The sequence below is a fragment of the Oncorhynchus nerka genome, linkage group LG22, assembly GCF_034236695.1.
Source record: "Oncorhynchus nerka isolate Pitt River linkage group LG22, Oner_Uvic_2.0, whole genome shotgun sequence".
NCBI classification, from domain to species: Eukaryota; Metazoa; Chordata; class Actinopteri; order Salmoniformes; family Salmonidae; genus Oncorhynchus; species Oncorhynchus nerka.
The window spans coordinates 33,333,148-33,346,456 of record NC_088417.1 but is presented as its reverse complement, the minus strand read 5'-3'; the positions used below and the strand labels follow the sequence as shown (position 1 = coordinate 33,346,456).

At 41.2% G+C, this 13,309-nt stretch overlaps 1 protein-coding gene across 1 annotated transcript in view; it reads left to right on the top strand.

Annotated features, from left to right (window-relative positions):
• The window catches only part of LOC115105115 (cadherin-18-like), a 228,250-nt gene that overhangs the window by 176,014 nt on the left and 38,927 nt on the right, over positions 1–13,309 (top strand). Inside the window, exon 8 of the mRNA XM_029626750.2 lies at positions 7,228–7,364. Within this exon, the coding sequence (XP_029482610.1) occupies positions 7,228–7,364 (137 nt within the window). The remainder of the gene's footprint in view (positions 1–7,227; positions 7,365–13,309) is intronic.

Sequence of the window (13,309 nt, the reverse complement as noted above, 5' to 3'; positions counted from 1 at the left end):
ATTACTGTTTTACCTCAATTAGACACGAAAATCCTAGTTTGAAAGCAACTGTTTCATGGAAGCTGTTTGGTACCATGTTTCCTACATTATCCCATACGTGCGCCAGCCCCCCTAGCAATTTGAGTTCTTGCCAATGAGCTTCAGCCCCTCGCCATTTGAGTTACAGCTAGTAAGATGCACACTTAGAGAGAGAGAGAAATTACATGGTGCAAATATGAGGTAGTAGGCAGTTTTCAGGGACCACTTCTATCTCGTGAGTGCTACTTTCAGAACAACTGGCTAAAAGTATACAGAAGTACTGGAGAATCTCTTTACGGGGAAAGCATTCCGAAAGTAACTGAAAGTAATCCGATTAAGTTACTGAGTTTTGGTAATCCAAAAGTTACGTTACTGATTACAATTTTGGACAGTTAACTAGAACCTGTAAAGATTACATTTATAAAGTAACCTGCCCAATTCTGGACTTACTTGACCCCTATAAGGAGTATAGGCCATTAGCGAATGTCCATCTCAGGACACTGACATGTGAATAATTGACAAGCAAACTTTGTTGGAGGATTTCAGTTTACCAGGAGAGTGTAACTTTTGCCATCGTATTCAGTTACCTTATAGACTGATGCAAAACCCACCACACCAAGCAATTGATATGATGTGAGGTTGTGTTTAGGCATTTTTTGTGCTGTCAAAATTTCACACTTCAAAACATTTCACTATTTCGACGTCTTATGGAATCACATGATCATGCAAACGCCCATTCTGTTTTAGATTCCTCCCATGTAATCACAAATGCTTGAACCTTGCTGTTAACATCTCTCTTTCAGTCTTAATTGGTTCATTAAAAGACCACACCAACCACACATTCAATGTTCATTTTACACATAATAAAAATCTGACCTGCATATAGGCTAACATATGGATTTGTTTTAAAATGGTCTTAACGTGCATTATATAGCTATTTTATTTTACATTTTAGGACCTCTTTAATTATAAATATACAAATATATATAATTTGATAAAATATTGAATTTTGCCTTTACTACGAAAAAAGTATGAAAATGTATACACTCTACTGTAAGTCGCTCTGGATAAGAGCGTCTGCTAAATTAATAAAATGTCAAATGTAAAAGTACTTTTGCCGATAGAAATGGATTGAATAACACATTCATAAATGGCAGTATGCGGTTTTGAAGTGTCTGTCCTATATCGAGGAGATATAAGAAAGATCAGGAAATTTTAGTTTTTTGGATACACATTTAACCCCTGATTTGTGTTGCAACAAAACTACCTCCATACTTCCATTAATTTGTATGGGTCACCTTCGAACGTGATCCGTGGGGGTTGTAGAGCAAAACAGAGAGTGGCCATATTAGTTTGTAGGCCAAACCATTCGACACTACAGACGTTTTCATCAGAAGACCGATTTCCGGGATGTCTCATGGTCTGACAAACACCACTGTAGTGGTTGAAAAAGTTGTCATTCGTCATATTGAGTAAAAATACCTTAATATAACATGACTCAAGTAAAAAAGTGGAAGGCACCCAGTAAAATAATACTTGAGTAAAAGTATTTCATTTTAAATATACTTATTAAGTATCAAAAGTATCAAAGTATAAATAATTTCAAATTCCTTATATTAAGCAAAGCAGATGGCATGATTTAATTATTATTATTGTTATGATTTTTAATATGGATAGTCAGGGGTACACTCCAACACTCAGAAATAATTTATAACAAAGCATTTGTGTTTAGTGAGTCTGCCAGATCAGAGTCAGTAGAGATGACCAGGGATTTTCTCTTGATAAGTGGGTGAATTGGACCATTTTCCTGTCCTTCTATGTGTTCAAAATGTAATGACTACTTTTGGGAGACAGGGAGAATGTATGGAGTAAAAACTCAAATTAATTGTAGGAATGTAGTGGAGTAAAAATATTGAATAGTATACTTAACCCTTGTGATGTCTTAAGGATCAAAACAGAGTGCAATGAATACTCAGGGATAAATTTGTAAGTCGCTCTGGATAAGAGCGTCTGCTAAATGACAAATGTAAAATGTAGATTAAAAAAAAGGTGTAAATTCACGCGCAGAGCATAGCAGGTGTTAATTTCGCATTCACAGAAGGCAGGAATTAGAGTCACAGGCAGGCAATGGTCATACACAGGTAGGCAAACAGGCAGGTAAATCAAAACAAGGACTGAAGGCTCTAACTGGTTCACACAAACAAGTTAGGAAAAAGTTTAGTAGTCTAAATGAAGAATACCTCACAAAGGCACAAACAGAATAAACTGAACTAAATAAGGAGCTGATGAGACCAGGTGAGTAACTAACACAGGTGAAAGAAATGAACGAAAAGGAAAGACAGGGCTACGTTCAAGAACACAATGAAACAGGGCTATGTACAAGAACACAACGAAACAGAACACAAAGTTGACTAAGAAAATAAAAACAGAACGTTACAGTACCACCAGAACTTACGGGCTAGTGGTTCGGTGGTTCGTGTAATGCCCGGATGTCCTGACACCAAGGACTTGTTACACTATTGCATCAGTTGGGGCTAACAGCTGCTGGTATGTAATTCTTCCCAGCTGGTGTCTCAGGAGGAGCCTGGTCTGAGGTTAGGGCTTCTTGTATGGCAGAGTGAACCTCCCACTGTACCAGTCCCATAATGCATGAGAAAGGAAGAATGGGTGTAGGGTCTGAGTTACTGGACAGAAGGTCAAACTGGCGGGAGAGAGCACCAGCTTTTACGTTTTTCTTTACAGTGACGTAAGTAACATAAAAATGGAAACGTGTGAAGCAGAGAGCCCAGCCGGCTTGTCTGGAGTTCAACTTCTTGGCCCCTCTGATATATTCCAGATTATGATGATCTGTTAGGATGAGAAAAGGATGTTGTGCGACCTCTAACCAATGGCGCCACTCCTCGAGGGCCAGCGTGATGGCGAGGAGTTCTCTGTTCCCCACATCGTAATTCCTCTCAGCAGGGTATAACTTCCTGGAGAAGAAGGTACAGGGATGTGATTTTGGAAGTGTTCCCACCCGCTAAGAGAGGATGGCTTCTACTCCTACTTCGGAGGCATCCACCTCCAGGATGAAAGGAAAGGTCGGATCAGGTTGGCGAAGGACAGGAGCTGAGGTGAAGAGGCGGTTCCGAATGAACCGGCGATAGTAGTTGTAGAACCTAATGAAATGTCGAAGTTCCTTAACGGTGGTGGGCTTGGTGACTTTGTTCTCGGTGACTTTGTTCTCATCCATGCTGACCCCTCCAGGTGTCCGTACGAAACTGAGGAAGTTTACAAAGGTTACATGGGAGGTGCTCTTTTCAGTCTTCACGTAAAGGTTATGGTCAAGGAGCCGTTGAAGAACCTTTTGCACACGCTGTATGTGTTCATTCAGGGAGTGTGAGTAAATCAGGATGTCATCAATGTAGACGATGAGAAAGCAGTTGATTATATCCTGGAAAACCTTGTTTGTGAAGGATTGGAAGACGGCGGGGGTGTTAGTGAGGCCATAGGGCATGACCAGGTATTCGTAGTGCCCTTGTGTGGTGATAAAGGCCGTATTCCATTTGTCGCCTTTACGGATAAGGTTATATGCACTTCGCAGGTCGAGTTTTGTATAGATGTTGGGGCGGCCCACTTGTTCAAGGGTCACTGGGATCAGAGGAAGAGGGAAATGGTTCTTTACCGTGATGTCATTCAGGGAACGGTAATCAATACATGGACGGAGACCACTGTCTTTTTTACCAACGAAGAAGAAGCTGGGGAAGAAGAAGGACAAATGAAAGCGTTTTAGTGATTCATCAATGTAATTCATGTTGCCTCATTTTCCGGGATAGATAGGGGGTAAACACGGCCCTTCAGTGGGGACACTCCAGGGTGTAAGTCAATAGCACAGTCCCCTGGGCGATGTGGTGGCAGAGTGGAGGCCTTAATTTTGCTGAAGACATTGCTGTACTGGTCGTATTCAGATGGTATGGTGGGTGGCACTGCAAAGGCAGAGTCCTCAATAGTGGTGACTCTGCAGGGTAGGCTGAGACAACTGGTGACGCAGGTAGAAGACCAGGACAGTAGTTCACCTTGTCTCCACGAGATGGCAGGGTTGTGACGACAAAACCTTGGGTGTCTGAGGATGAGTGGCTGTTTGGGGGAGGAGAGTTCCATGAGTTGAAGAGTTTCGGTGTGGAATACTCCAATCTGGAGGGTGACACTCTTTGTTAGGTGCGTAATGAAGCCCGTGCCCAGTGGCTGCCCGTTCAGGGTGTTAATCCTTAAGGGAGAAAGAGGGGTGACAGGTGTTAGATCATTGTCAAGCTCTTGTACTAGCTGGTGATCGATAAAATTACCTGCTATCTATCAAGCCCTCTACTTCACAGTTATCAATACTAGGATGACGAATTGCTTCTGGGAGATATTTAGAAATAACAACAAACCTACCTGCATGGTAGCGGAGGGACCCTTCTCATCTCTCCGTGGGGAGCAAACAGGGCAATGGCTGAGTAGATGATCTTTCCCTCCACAGTATAGGCAGAGCCCTTCTTGGACCCGCTTTTGACATTCGATACACGGGAGAGGAGCATGGCCCAACTGCATGGGCTCTGGAAGACTTGGACGGGATGTCAGAATCATGGAAAGAGAAGGTTTCGGGTTCTTGGGTGGCAGAGTTCTTCGGCGGTCGGCAACGATGGAGATGGACATATGAACGTATTGATTTAAATCCTGAAGGTCACTTCTACAGGCCAGCTCTGCCTGAAGTTCCCTGTTGAGCCCTCTTCGGTAGACGATAAGTAAAGCAGCCTTACTCCATCCACTCCCTCCAGCCAGGGTGCGGAACTCGGGGCGTACTCAGCCGCTGAATTGCATCCTTGTTGAAGTTCTGTGAGGAGGTGTCCTATAGGATGACAGGAAGGAGAGTGATCGAATACCTCTTTGAAGAGGGTGTAGAAATTGGTCTTGGATCCGAGTTCTGTGCTGTTGGCAGTCCATATGGCAGTGGCCCAATCCAGGGATTTGCCTGTAAATACATTGAGCACAACCCCACTAACTTCGGTGGCGAAGTGAAGCTTGAAAAAGGCTTAGTAGTCAAAATGAACAATACCTCACAAAGGCACAAACAGAATGAACTGAACTAAATAAGGAGCTGATGAGACCAGATGAGTAACTAACACAGGTGAAATCAATGAAAACAGGGCTACTTTCAAGAACACAACGAAACAGACCACAAGGTTGACTAAGAAAACCCCTACATGATCATTTTTCAACTTGAAATTTGAGTGACCACAACATTAGAAAAAGTGAAACATCGCCTTTGTTCATATTTCCATAAAAGCTGTAACCCACCAGGGTACAAAGATTGTCTTAGGGTCATTTTTGACCCGGCAGTTATAAAATAATTTATACACCACTAAAACCACAAAGACACACACACACACATACAATGAGAATTTGAGATTATGTGTGCTACTGATTGAACTCAGCCAGCAGCTCCTGAAGAGGAGGATCACCATGGTTGGCACAGTTAGAAAGAACAAGCCTGAGCTCCCTGCACTCCTCGCAAAAAGGGGGAGAGAGGCCTTCTCATCAAAGTTTGCCTTCACCCCCACGACCACTCTAGTTTCTTACCTCCCAAAGAGGAACAAGAATGTGGCCCTCCTGAGCACACCGCACAAAATGGCTGAGATCAGTGATCATGAGGACAGAAAGCCAGCCGTCATCCTGGATGACAACCACAACAAAGGAGGCGTGGACAACCTGGACAAGGTGACTGGAACTTCCAGCTGCAGGAGGAGGACTGCCCACTGGTCCCTGGTCATCTTCCATAACATCATTCATGTGTCCTCATACAATGCCTTCGTGGAACAAGATCAACCCTAACTGGATGCCTGATAACCTGAACAAGAGGAGGGTGTTCCTGGAGCAGCTGGGAAAGGCACTTGCAACCCCACACATTCAAAGAAGGGAGCACCTCCCCCGCACAGTGGCCTCTGCAGCACTTGTGAAAGCTGTTGAATCTTGTCCTGATCCACCTGAGGATGCAGTTGGGGCAGGCAAGAGGAGGATTTGCCCATTTTTCCCCCAAAGAAGGACTGTAAAACAAATACTATGTCCTGCACGTGATAAATACATCTGCAAGTCCATGAACACACACTTGCATACTGTCCTACATGTTTGCTAATTAAATTAGATTGATTTATGTTCTTCACATTTTTGTTTGTATCTATTATCTTATTTTATTCTTATTTATTGTTGTTGTTTATACACCTTGTGGGTGGTGGAAATGGTTCAAAAAATGGGAGAAGACTAGTATTTTGAAGTTGAATTCCTCATTGTACAGAATATATCACTATGTTGCCAAAAAAGTTCAAGACTGTTATTGCTTCCTTTCAATAAAATGCATTCAAAACTACTTTCTTCACATTTCTGCAACTTTTCGGCTATACAAGAGCGATCTCTTGCTAAAAAAAACATGTTTACACCTATGCAGTATCTTTAGCAATAATAATAATAAACCTCTACTTTAGTAAATAAAACAATTATGATTATGTAATAGAAATGAGTGGTGTCCACTGATTAAATGCAGTCTTTCTGCATTGTGAAGAGGGAAAACACAGATATTCACAAGGTTTGTGATGAAGGTTGTTTCTTCATGCAAATAGATTTGGGGTTTAAAATTCAATTAAGCTGCTTTATTTTAGGGGTTAATTGAAGGAGGGTAATTGTTTACCCTTAGGACACGGGGAGTATACAGAATGTTAAGACTACACAAGGGTTAAGTACTTTACATCACTGCACTGCTGTAGCTCGGCCATCTTCAACCGCAGATGCGTAAGGCGGACATAGGCAGATTGAGACATAGCCGATGCAAAAAAAACTGAAATCTGTAGCTTAAACTGACATATTTTGATGGGGATGTTTTTTATTATGATACTTAGATTGCTGCAGTCCTATGGGTCCTGATCTTATAGTGAGCCCTAGTCCTATGGGCCATTGTCAAAAGTAGTACCCTAAATAGGAAATAGGGTGCAATTTGGGATGCACAACCACTGTACTGTGGACCGTAGACTCCATAGCACACAGGGATACATTTGACATCAACCCTTCAAGGGTAATTTGTTTTTGCATTGTGATGCATTTCCCATTTCCACAGGTCTGCATGACATTTTTATTAGACTGTGCAGAAACGGTATTAATGCGTTTTTAAACTATCCTCTACCTCCTCCTTTCTCAAAATAGGTATTTCATCAACCTCAGTGAACATGGAGATAAGTATTTTAACATAGACATGGACAGCGGAGTTATAAAGACTACCCAGAGTCTGGACCGGGAAGACATGCCGTGGCACAACATTACTGTGATGGCCTCGGAGGTTGGTAGGTATCCAGGGTTTCCATTCCTACTGCAGCAGGGTGTGTGTCTGTATGTGTGTCTGTGTGCGTGTCTAAAGGGTAGGGGAAGCATCAAACTTAAAATCTCAAATCTACCGTATAGAGGTTTGGGAGGTGAGGTTTGAAGGGTCAATCAATTCATATTTTCTTGTTCTGACCTCATCACTGCTATTAATCTTTCCTTTAGCCTTTACACAAACATCATGATGTACTAATGGTATTGAGGTATATGCCTAGATGGTTGCATTAGAGATGATTCAATATGAATCGGTGTGTATGTCACTGTTGAATTTGAAATGAGGGGTTTAGTTGTGGTTGTAAGGAGGTGACTGAATGATAAATGACTTATGAAGTTGTTGACATCCCTGCTGTGGGGCTGAGTCACAGTGTGTGACCCAAATGACACACTATTCCATAGGGCTATGGTCAAAAGTAGTGCACTAAATAAGGAATAGGCTGCCATTTGGGACGTTACCATATGATTAATTAATGATGTGTTTTATAACCTATTATAAAGCATTTCAATTCTGGTTGTTTAATGTGTCATTTATGTTACCGTTTCCAAAATGCTGTTCTTTTATGAAAAGCACAACTATAGAGATGTTGTTTTGGAAAAGCTTTAACAGTCTATTCATAGCACATTTAATGAAAAAAAATACAATTCCCATACCATTTTGGCTTTTAAAAGTATATTATTATGCATGGGTCATGATGAGTTGCAAGATTTCTCCTCAAGTGTTGAAAAAAATGACTTTAAACAGCTTTCAATTTGTTTATATCCCATCCACAGAATTAAGCACTTCAGGCTCACTGCTGGTAAAGCAGATGATTGACAAAGGCAATGTACTGTACTCCGTCTCAGATTGAACAATTATTATTTAAGTTATTGGTCAATTAGAAGGAATAGGGGAAAGCTCGCTCATAATTAAAATATTGATGCTTTATTTGTCAAATTATAATTAAAATCATGACATTTTGGCCATCAATGCCCTTCACTGTTCTCATAAACATAGTTAGTTCCACTTGCATTGTACTGCATGCACTGAAACATTAACAAAACACAAAACAAAAACAACATTCTAGCTAGCTAACTAGACAGTCATTGGTGCTGACAGATTGAAACTGATGTGTTTCAAATTATCCCACACAACATGACATTGCTAACCAGGCCTTAATTGGCATACACAATTTGCAAGTTTATTAGGAAGTTTAATAAATTACACTCACCGGACAACCCTGGTGGGTATTTTAGCTAGCTTGGTTTCCATTTTCCAACAGATTTTTCTTCTCCCCCTGACTGCTTGTCAACGGTTACTGTTCTTGGAACTCATGTGTTCACCAGAACTGGCTTCTGGCAAACTGTTTGCCACTACTGGCAATAAGTATTCTTGCCACACGTTTGCCACAGATTCAAATAGAATATTGAGAAAATTGTTTGCCAGATAAAAACCTCTGGCACTCTGTTTGCCTCTAGTGGCAATAACTATTTTTTTGTCAATGTTTTGCTGCAAATTCACCAATAGTGGCAAACGTTTTCAATCTTCTGGCAACATTTTGTGGCACACTATATAGTTTACAGTAAATTTGACAAACTTGCAGGAAGTTTGCCACAACAAATAATCGTGTATACTTGAGATTGAAATAAGTGTGTCTCATACAAACCCACATGATATACATGTCAAGATGTCACTATGTCAACATCTTTATGATACAAGTATTTGGAATAATGATATAAAGTATTCTATCTAACAGCATAGTATTTAACTGCAATATTTCAGCATCACAAAGACTCCGACATAACATTGCAAAGGGGTGATGATGCACTTATCATGATGATATCTACAGGTAACTGCCAAAATAAAGAAAACACCAAAATAAAGTGTCTTAGGGCATTGGGCCACCACGAGCCAGGACAGCTTCAATGCGCCTTGGCATAGGTTCTACACGTATCTGGAACACTACTGGAGGGATGCGATACCATTCTTCCATGAGAAATTAAATCATTTGATATTTTGTTGATGGTGGTGGAAAACTCTGTCAGGCGCCGTTCAAGAATCTCCCATAAGTGTTAAATTGGTTTGAGAACTGGTGACTGAGATGGCCATGGCATATGGTTTACATAGTTTTCATGCTCATCAAACAATTCAGTGACCACTTTTCTTCCCCTTCTTCTTCTTTATTATCGTGGTCCGCATACAAATGTTATAAACTCAGCAAAAAAAGAAACGTCCCTCTTTCAAGGCCCTGTCTTTCAATGATAAATCGTAAAAATCCAAATAACTTCACAGATCTTAATTGAAAAGTGTTTAAACACTGTTTCCCATGCTTGTTCAATGAACCATAAACAATTAATGAACATGCACCTGTGAAACGGTCATTAAGACACTAACAGCCTATGGTAGGCAATTAAGGTCACAGTTATGACAACTTAGGACACTAAAGAGGTCTTTCTACTGACTCCGAAAATCACCAAACGAAAAATGCCCAGGGTCCCTGCTCATCTGCGTGAACGTGCCTTAGGCATTCTGCAAGGAGGCATGAAGACTGCCGATGTGGCCAGGGCAATAAATTGCAATGTCCGTACTGTGAGACGACTAAGACAGAGCTACAGGGAGACAGGACGGACAGCTGATCATCCTCGCAGTGGCAGACCACGTTTAAAACACCTGCACAGGATCGGTACATCCGAACATCACACCTGCGGGACAGGTACAGGATGGCAACAACAACTGTCCGAGTTACACCAGGAACGCACAATCCCTCAATCAGTGCTCACACTGTCTGTCCGCAATTGGCTGAGAGACTGGACTGACGGCTTGTAGGCCTGTTGTAAGGCAGGTCCTCACCAGACATCACCGGCAACAACGTCACCTATGGGCACAAATCTAACGTCTCTGGACCAGTCAGGATTGGCAAAGTGCCCTTCACTGACGAGTCGCGGTTTTCTCTCACCAGGGGTGATGGTTGGATTTGCGTTAATTGTCAAAGGAATGCTCGTTACACCGATGCCTGTACTCTGGAGCGGGATCGATTTGGAGGTGAAGGATTCGTCATGGTCTGGGGTAGTGTGTGTCAGCATTATCGGACTGAGATTGTTGTCATTGCAGGCAATCTCAATACTGTGCGTTACAGGGAAGACATCCTCCTCCCTCATGTGGTATCCTTCCTGCAGGTTCATCCTGACATGACCCTCCAGCATGACAATGCCACCAGCCATACTGCTCGTTCTGTGTGTGATTTCCTGCAAGACAGGAATGTCAGTGTTCTGCCATGGCCAGCGAAGAGCCTGGATCTCAATCCCATTGGGCACGTCTGGGGCCTGTTGGATCGGAGGGTGAAGGCTAGGTCCATTCCCCCCAGAAATGTCCGGGAACTTGCAGGTGTCTTGGTGGAAGAGTGGGGTAACATATCACAGCAAGAACTGGCAAATCTGGTGCAGTCCATGAGGAGGAGATGCACTGCAGTACTTAATACAGCTGGTGGCCACACCAGATAGTGAATGTTACTTTTGATTTTGATCCCACTTTGTTCAGGGACACATTATTCTATTTATGTTCATCACATGAGTGTGGAACTTGTTCAGTTTATGTCTCAGTTGATGAATCTTGTTATGTTCATACAAATATTTACACATGTTAAATTTGCTGAAAATAAACGCAGTTGACAGTGAGAGGACATTTCTTTTTTGCTGAGTTTAGGTGAATAACGCAACGTACTGTATTGGCAGTCTATCAGCCTACTATTCTGTAGTATTCATTACACTTTGTGAAAATAATTGCCCTACCAACTAACTCCACACCCATTAAAAACAGAACATCAAATAACATTAGAATTTTGATTTGATTTGACATCCTTACTTGACTTTATCTGGTTAAAACTCTGCATCAAAACTCAGTAGTACATACAGTGTCTTCTCTGTTTCACCACACTCTTCACTGTGCCTGCTTTGCACCAAACAGAGGACGTCACAGACACCAGGAATCTTCAACTTCGGTTGACCCTCCTCAACATTTAACACCTCTCCAGTTATCATTCCTTTCAACTGCGCCCTGCTATGGAGAGGAAACCAAGTCACAGTTTTTGTCCCCAGTCACGTGGTGTGGAGCACACACTCCGTCTGGAAGGCAGAAATGCAAAAAATCTACCTGATTACACTTTGAGTCCCTTTCATCGACCAAACATTCCCGGACCTCTTTTCCACTCAACCTGACACCACATATGGATCAGCCAGAAGGCAAGGATCCATTCTCTCCAAAAATGTCACTCCGACTGGGCAAAAAAACATATTCATCACTATCAGGATGAGATTGAAACTTTGCCAACGCAGTTAATTCATCCTCACTCTCTTCATGATCAATATTCTTCTGCAGCAACCCATATGTACTCTTAATATATTCCACTCTCTTCATTTTTTTTCTGTCTGCCTTCTTTCCTGCCTCAATGGGTTTAAACACAGATTCAACCATAAAAACCAGAGAGGTTTTCCAATGCCTTGCAAAGAAGGGCACCTATCGGTAGAAAAAAAGCATACATTTAAAATCCTTTTGAGCATGGTGAAGTTATTTATTACACTTTGGATGGTGCATCAATACATCCAGTCACTATAGAAATGCAGGTGTCCTTCTTGACTCAGTTGCTGAATAGGAAGGAAACCTCTCAGGGATTTCACCAAGAGGCTAATTGAGACTATAAAACAGTTACAAAGTTTAATGGCTGTGATACAAGAAAACTGAGAATGGATCAACAACATTGTAGCTACTCCACAATACTACACAATACTAATTGACAGAGTGAAAAGAAGGAAGCCTGTGCAAAATAAAATATTCCAAAACATGGCACTGTTATTGTAGCAACAAAGCACTAAAGTAATGCTGCAAAAAATGTGGCGAAGCAATTTGCTTTTTTTGTCCTGAATACAAAGTGTTATGTTTGGGGCAAATGCAATACAACACATTACCAAGTAGCACTGTCTATATTTTCAAGCATAGTGGTGTTATGGGTATGCTTCTAATCGTTAAAGACAAAAAAAAAATAAACGTAATGGAGCTAAGCATAGGCAAAATCCTAGAGGAAACCCTAGTTCAGTCTGCTTTCCAACAGTCACTGGGAGATAAATTCACCTTTCAGCAGGACAATAACATAAAACACAAGGCCAAATTTACACTGGAGTTGCTTACCAACAAGACAATGAATATTCAGATTTGACTTTAAATATGCTTGAAAATCTATGGCAAGATCGGAAAATGGTTGTCTAGCAATGACCAACAACCAATTTGACAGAGCTTGAAGAATTTTGAAAAGACTAATGGGTAAATGTTGCACAATCCAGGTGAGTAAAGCTCTTATAGACTTAGAATGACTCAAAGCTGTAATCACTGCCAAAGGTGCTGCTACAAAGTATTGATTCAGGGGTGTAAATACTTTCTCAATACATTTCTAAAAACATGTTTTCACTTTGTCATTATGGGGTATCGTGTGTAGGTGGTTGAGAATCTACAGTATGTAAGCCATTTTGTACATTGACTATAAGACAACCACATTTGGAATAAGTCAAGGGCTATTAATACGTTCTGAAGGCACTGGAAGTTATTATGAACTTCACAGGGTAGTAAAAGTGCCAGGTGATGCACTTGATGACCCTTTCCAATAAATATCAAGGGACTTGAACTCGGTAGAGTTCAATTTGATTTTAACATTTTATGTGCACTACCTCATCACCCACAGCTTATTATTATCCTATTAAGTCAACATGATGGAAGCACATCTCTAGTGGGAAGATGTGCATATTGTTTTTTGCACATTTTTTAATATTCACTTGAAAATCTGTCGCCAATTGGATAGAAACCTCAATTTGCACATGCCAAATCTAACCAATAACTAACTAAAAATATATTCTCACACCCACATCTATATGCTTCAAGTTTAGGTCA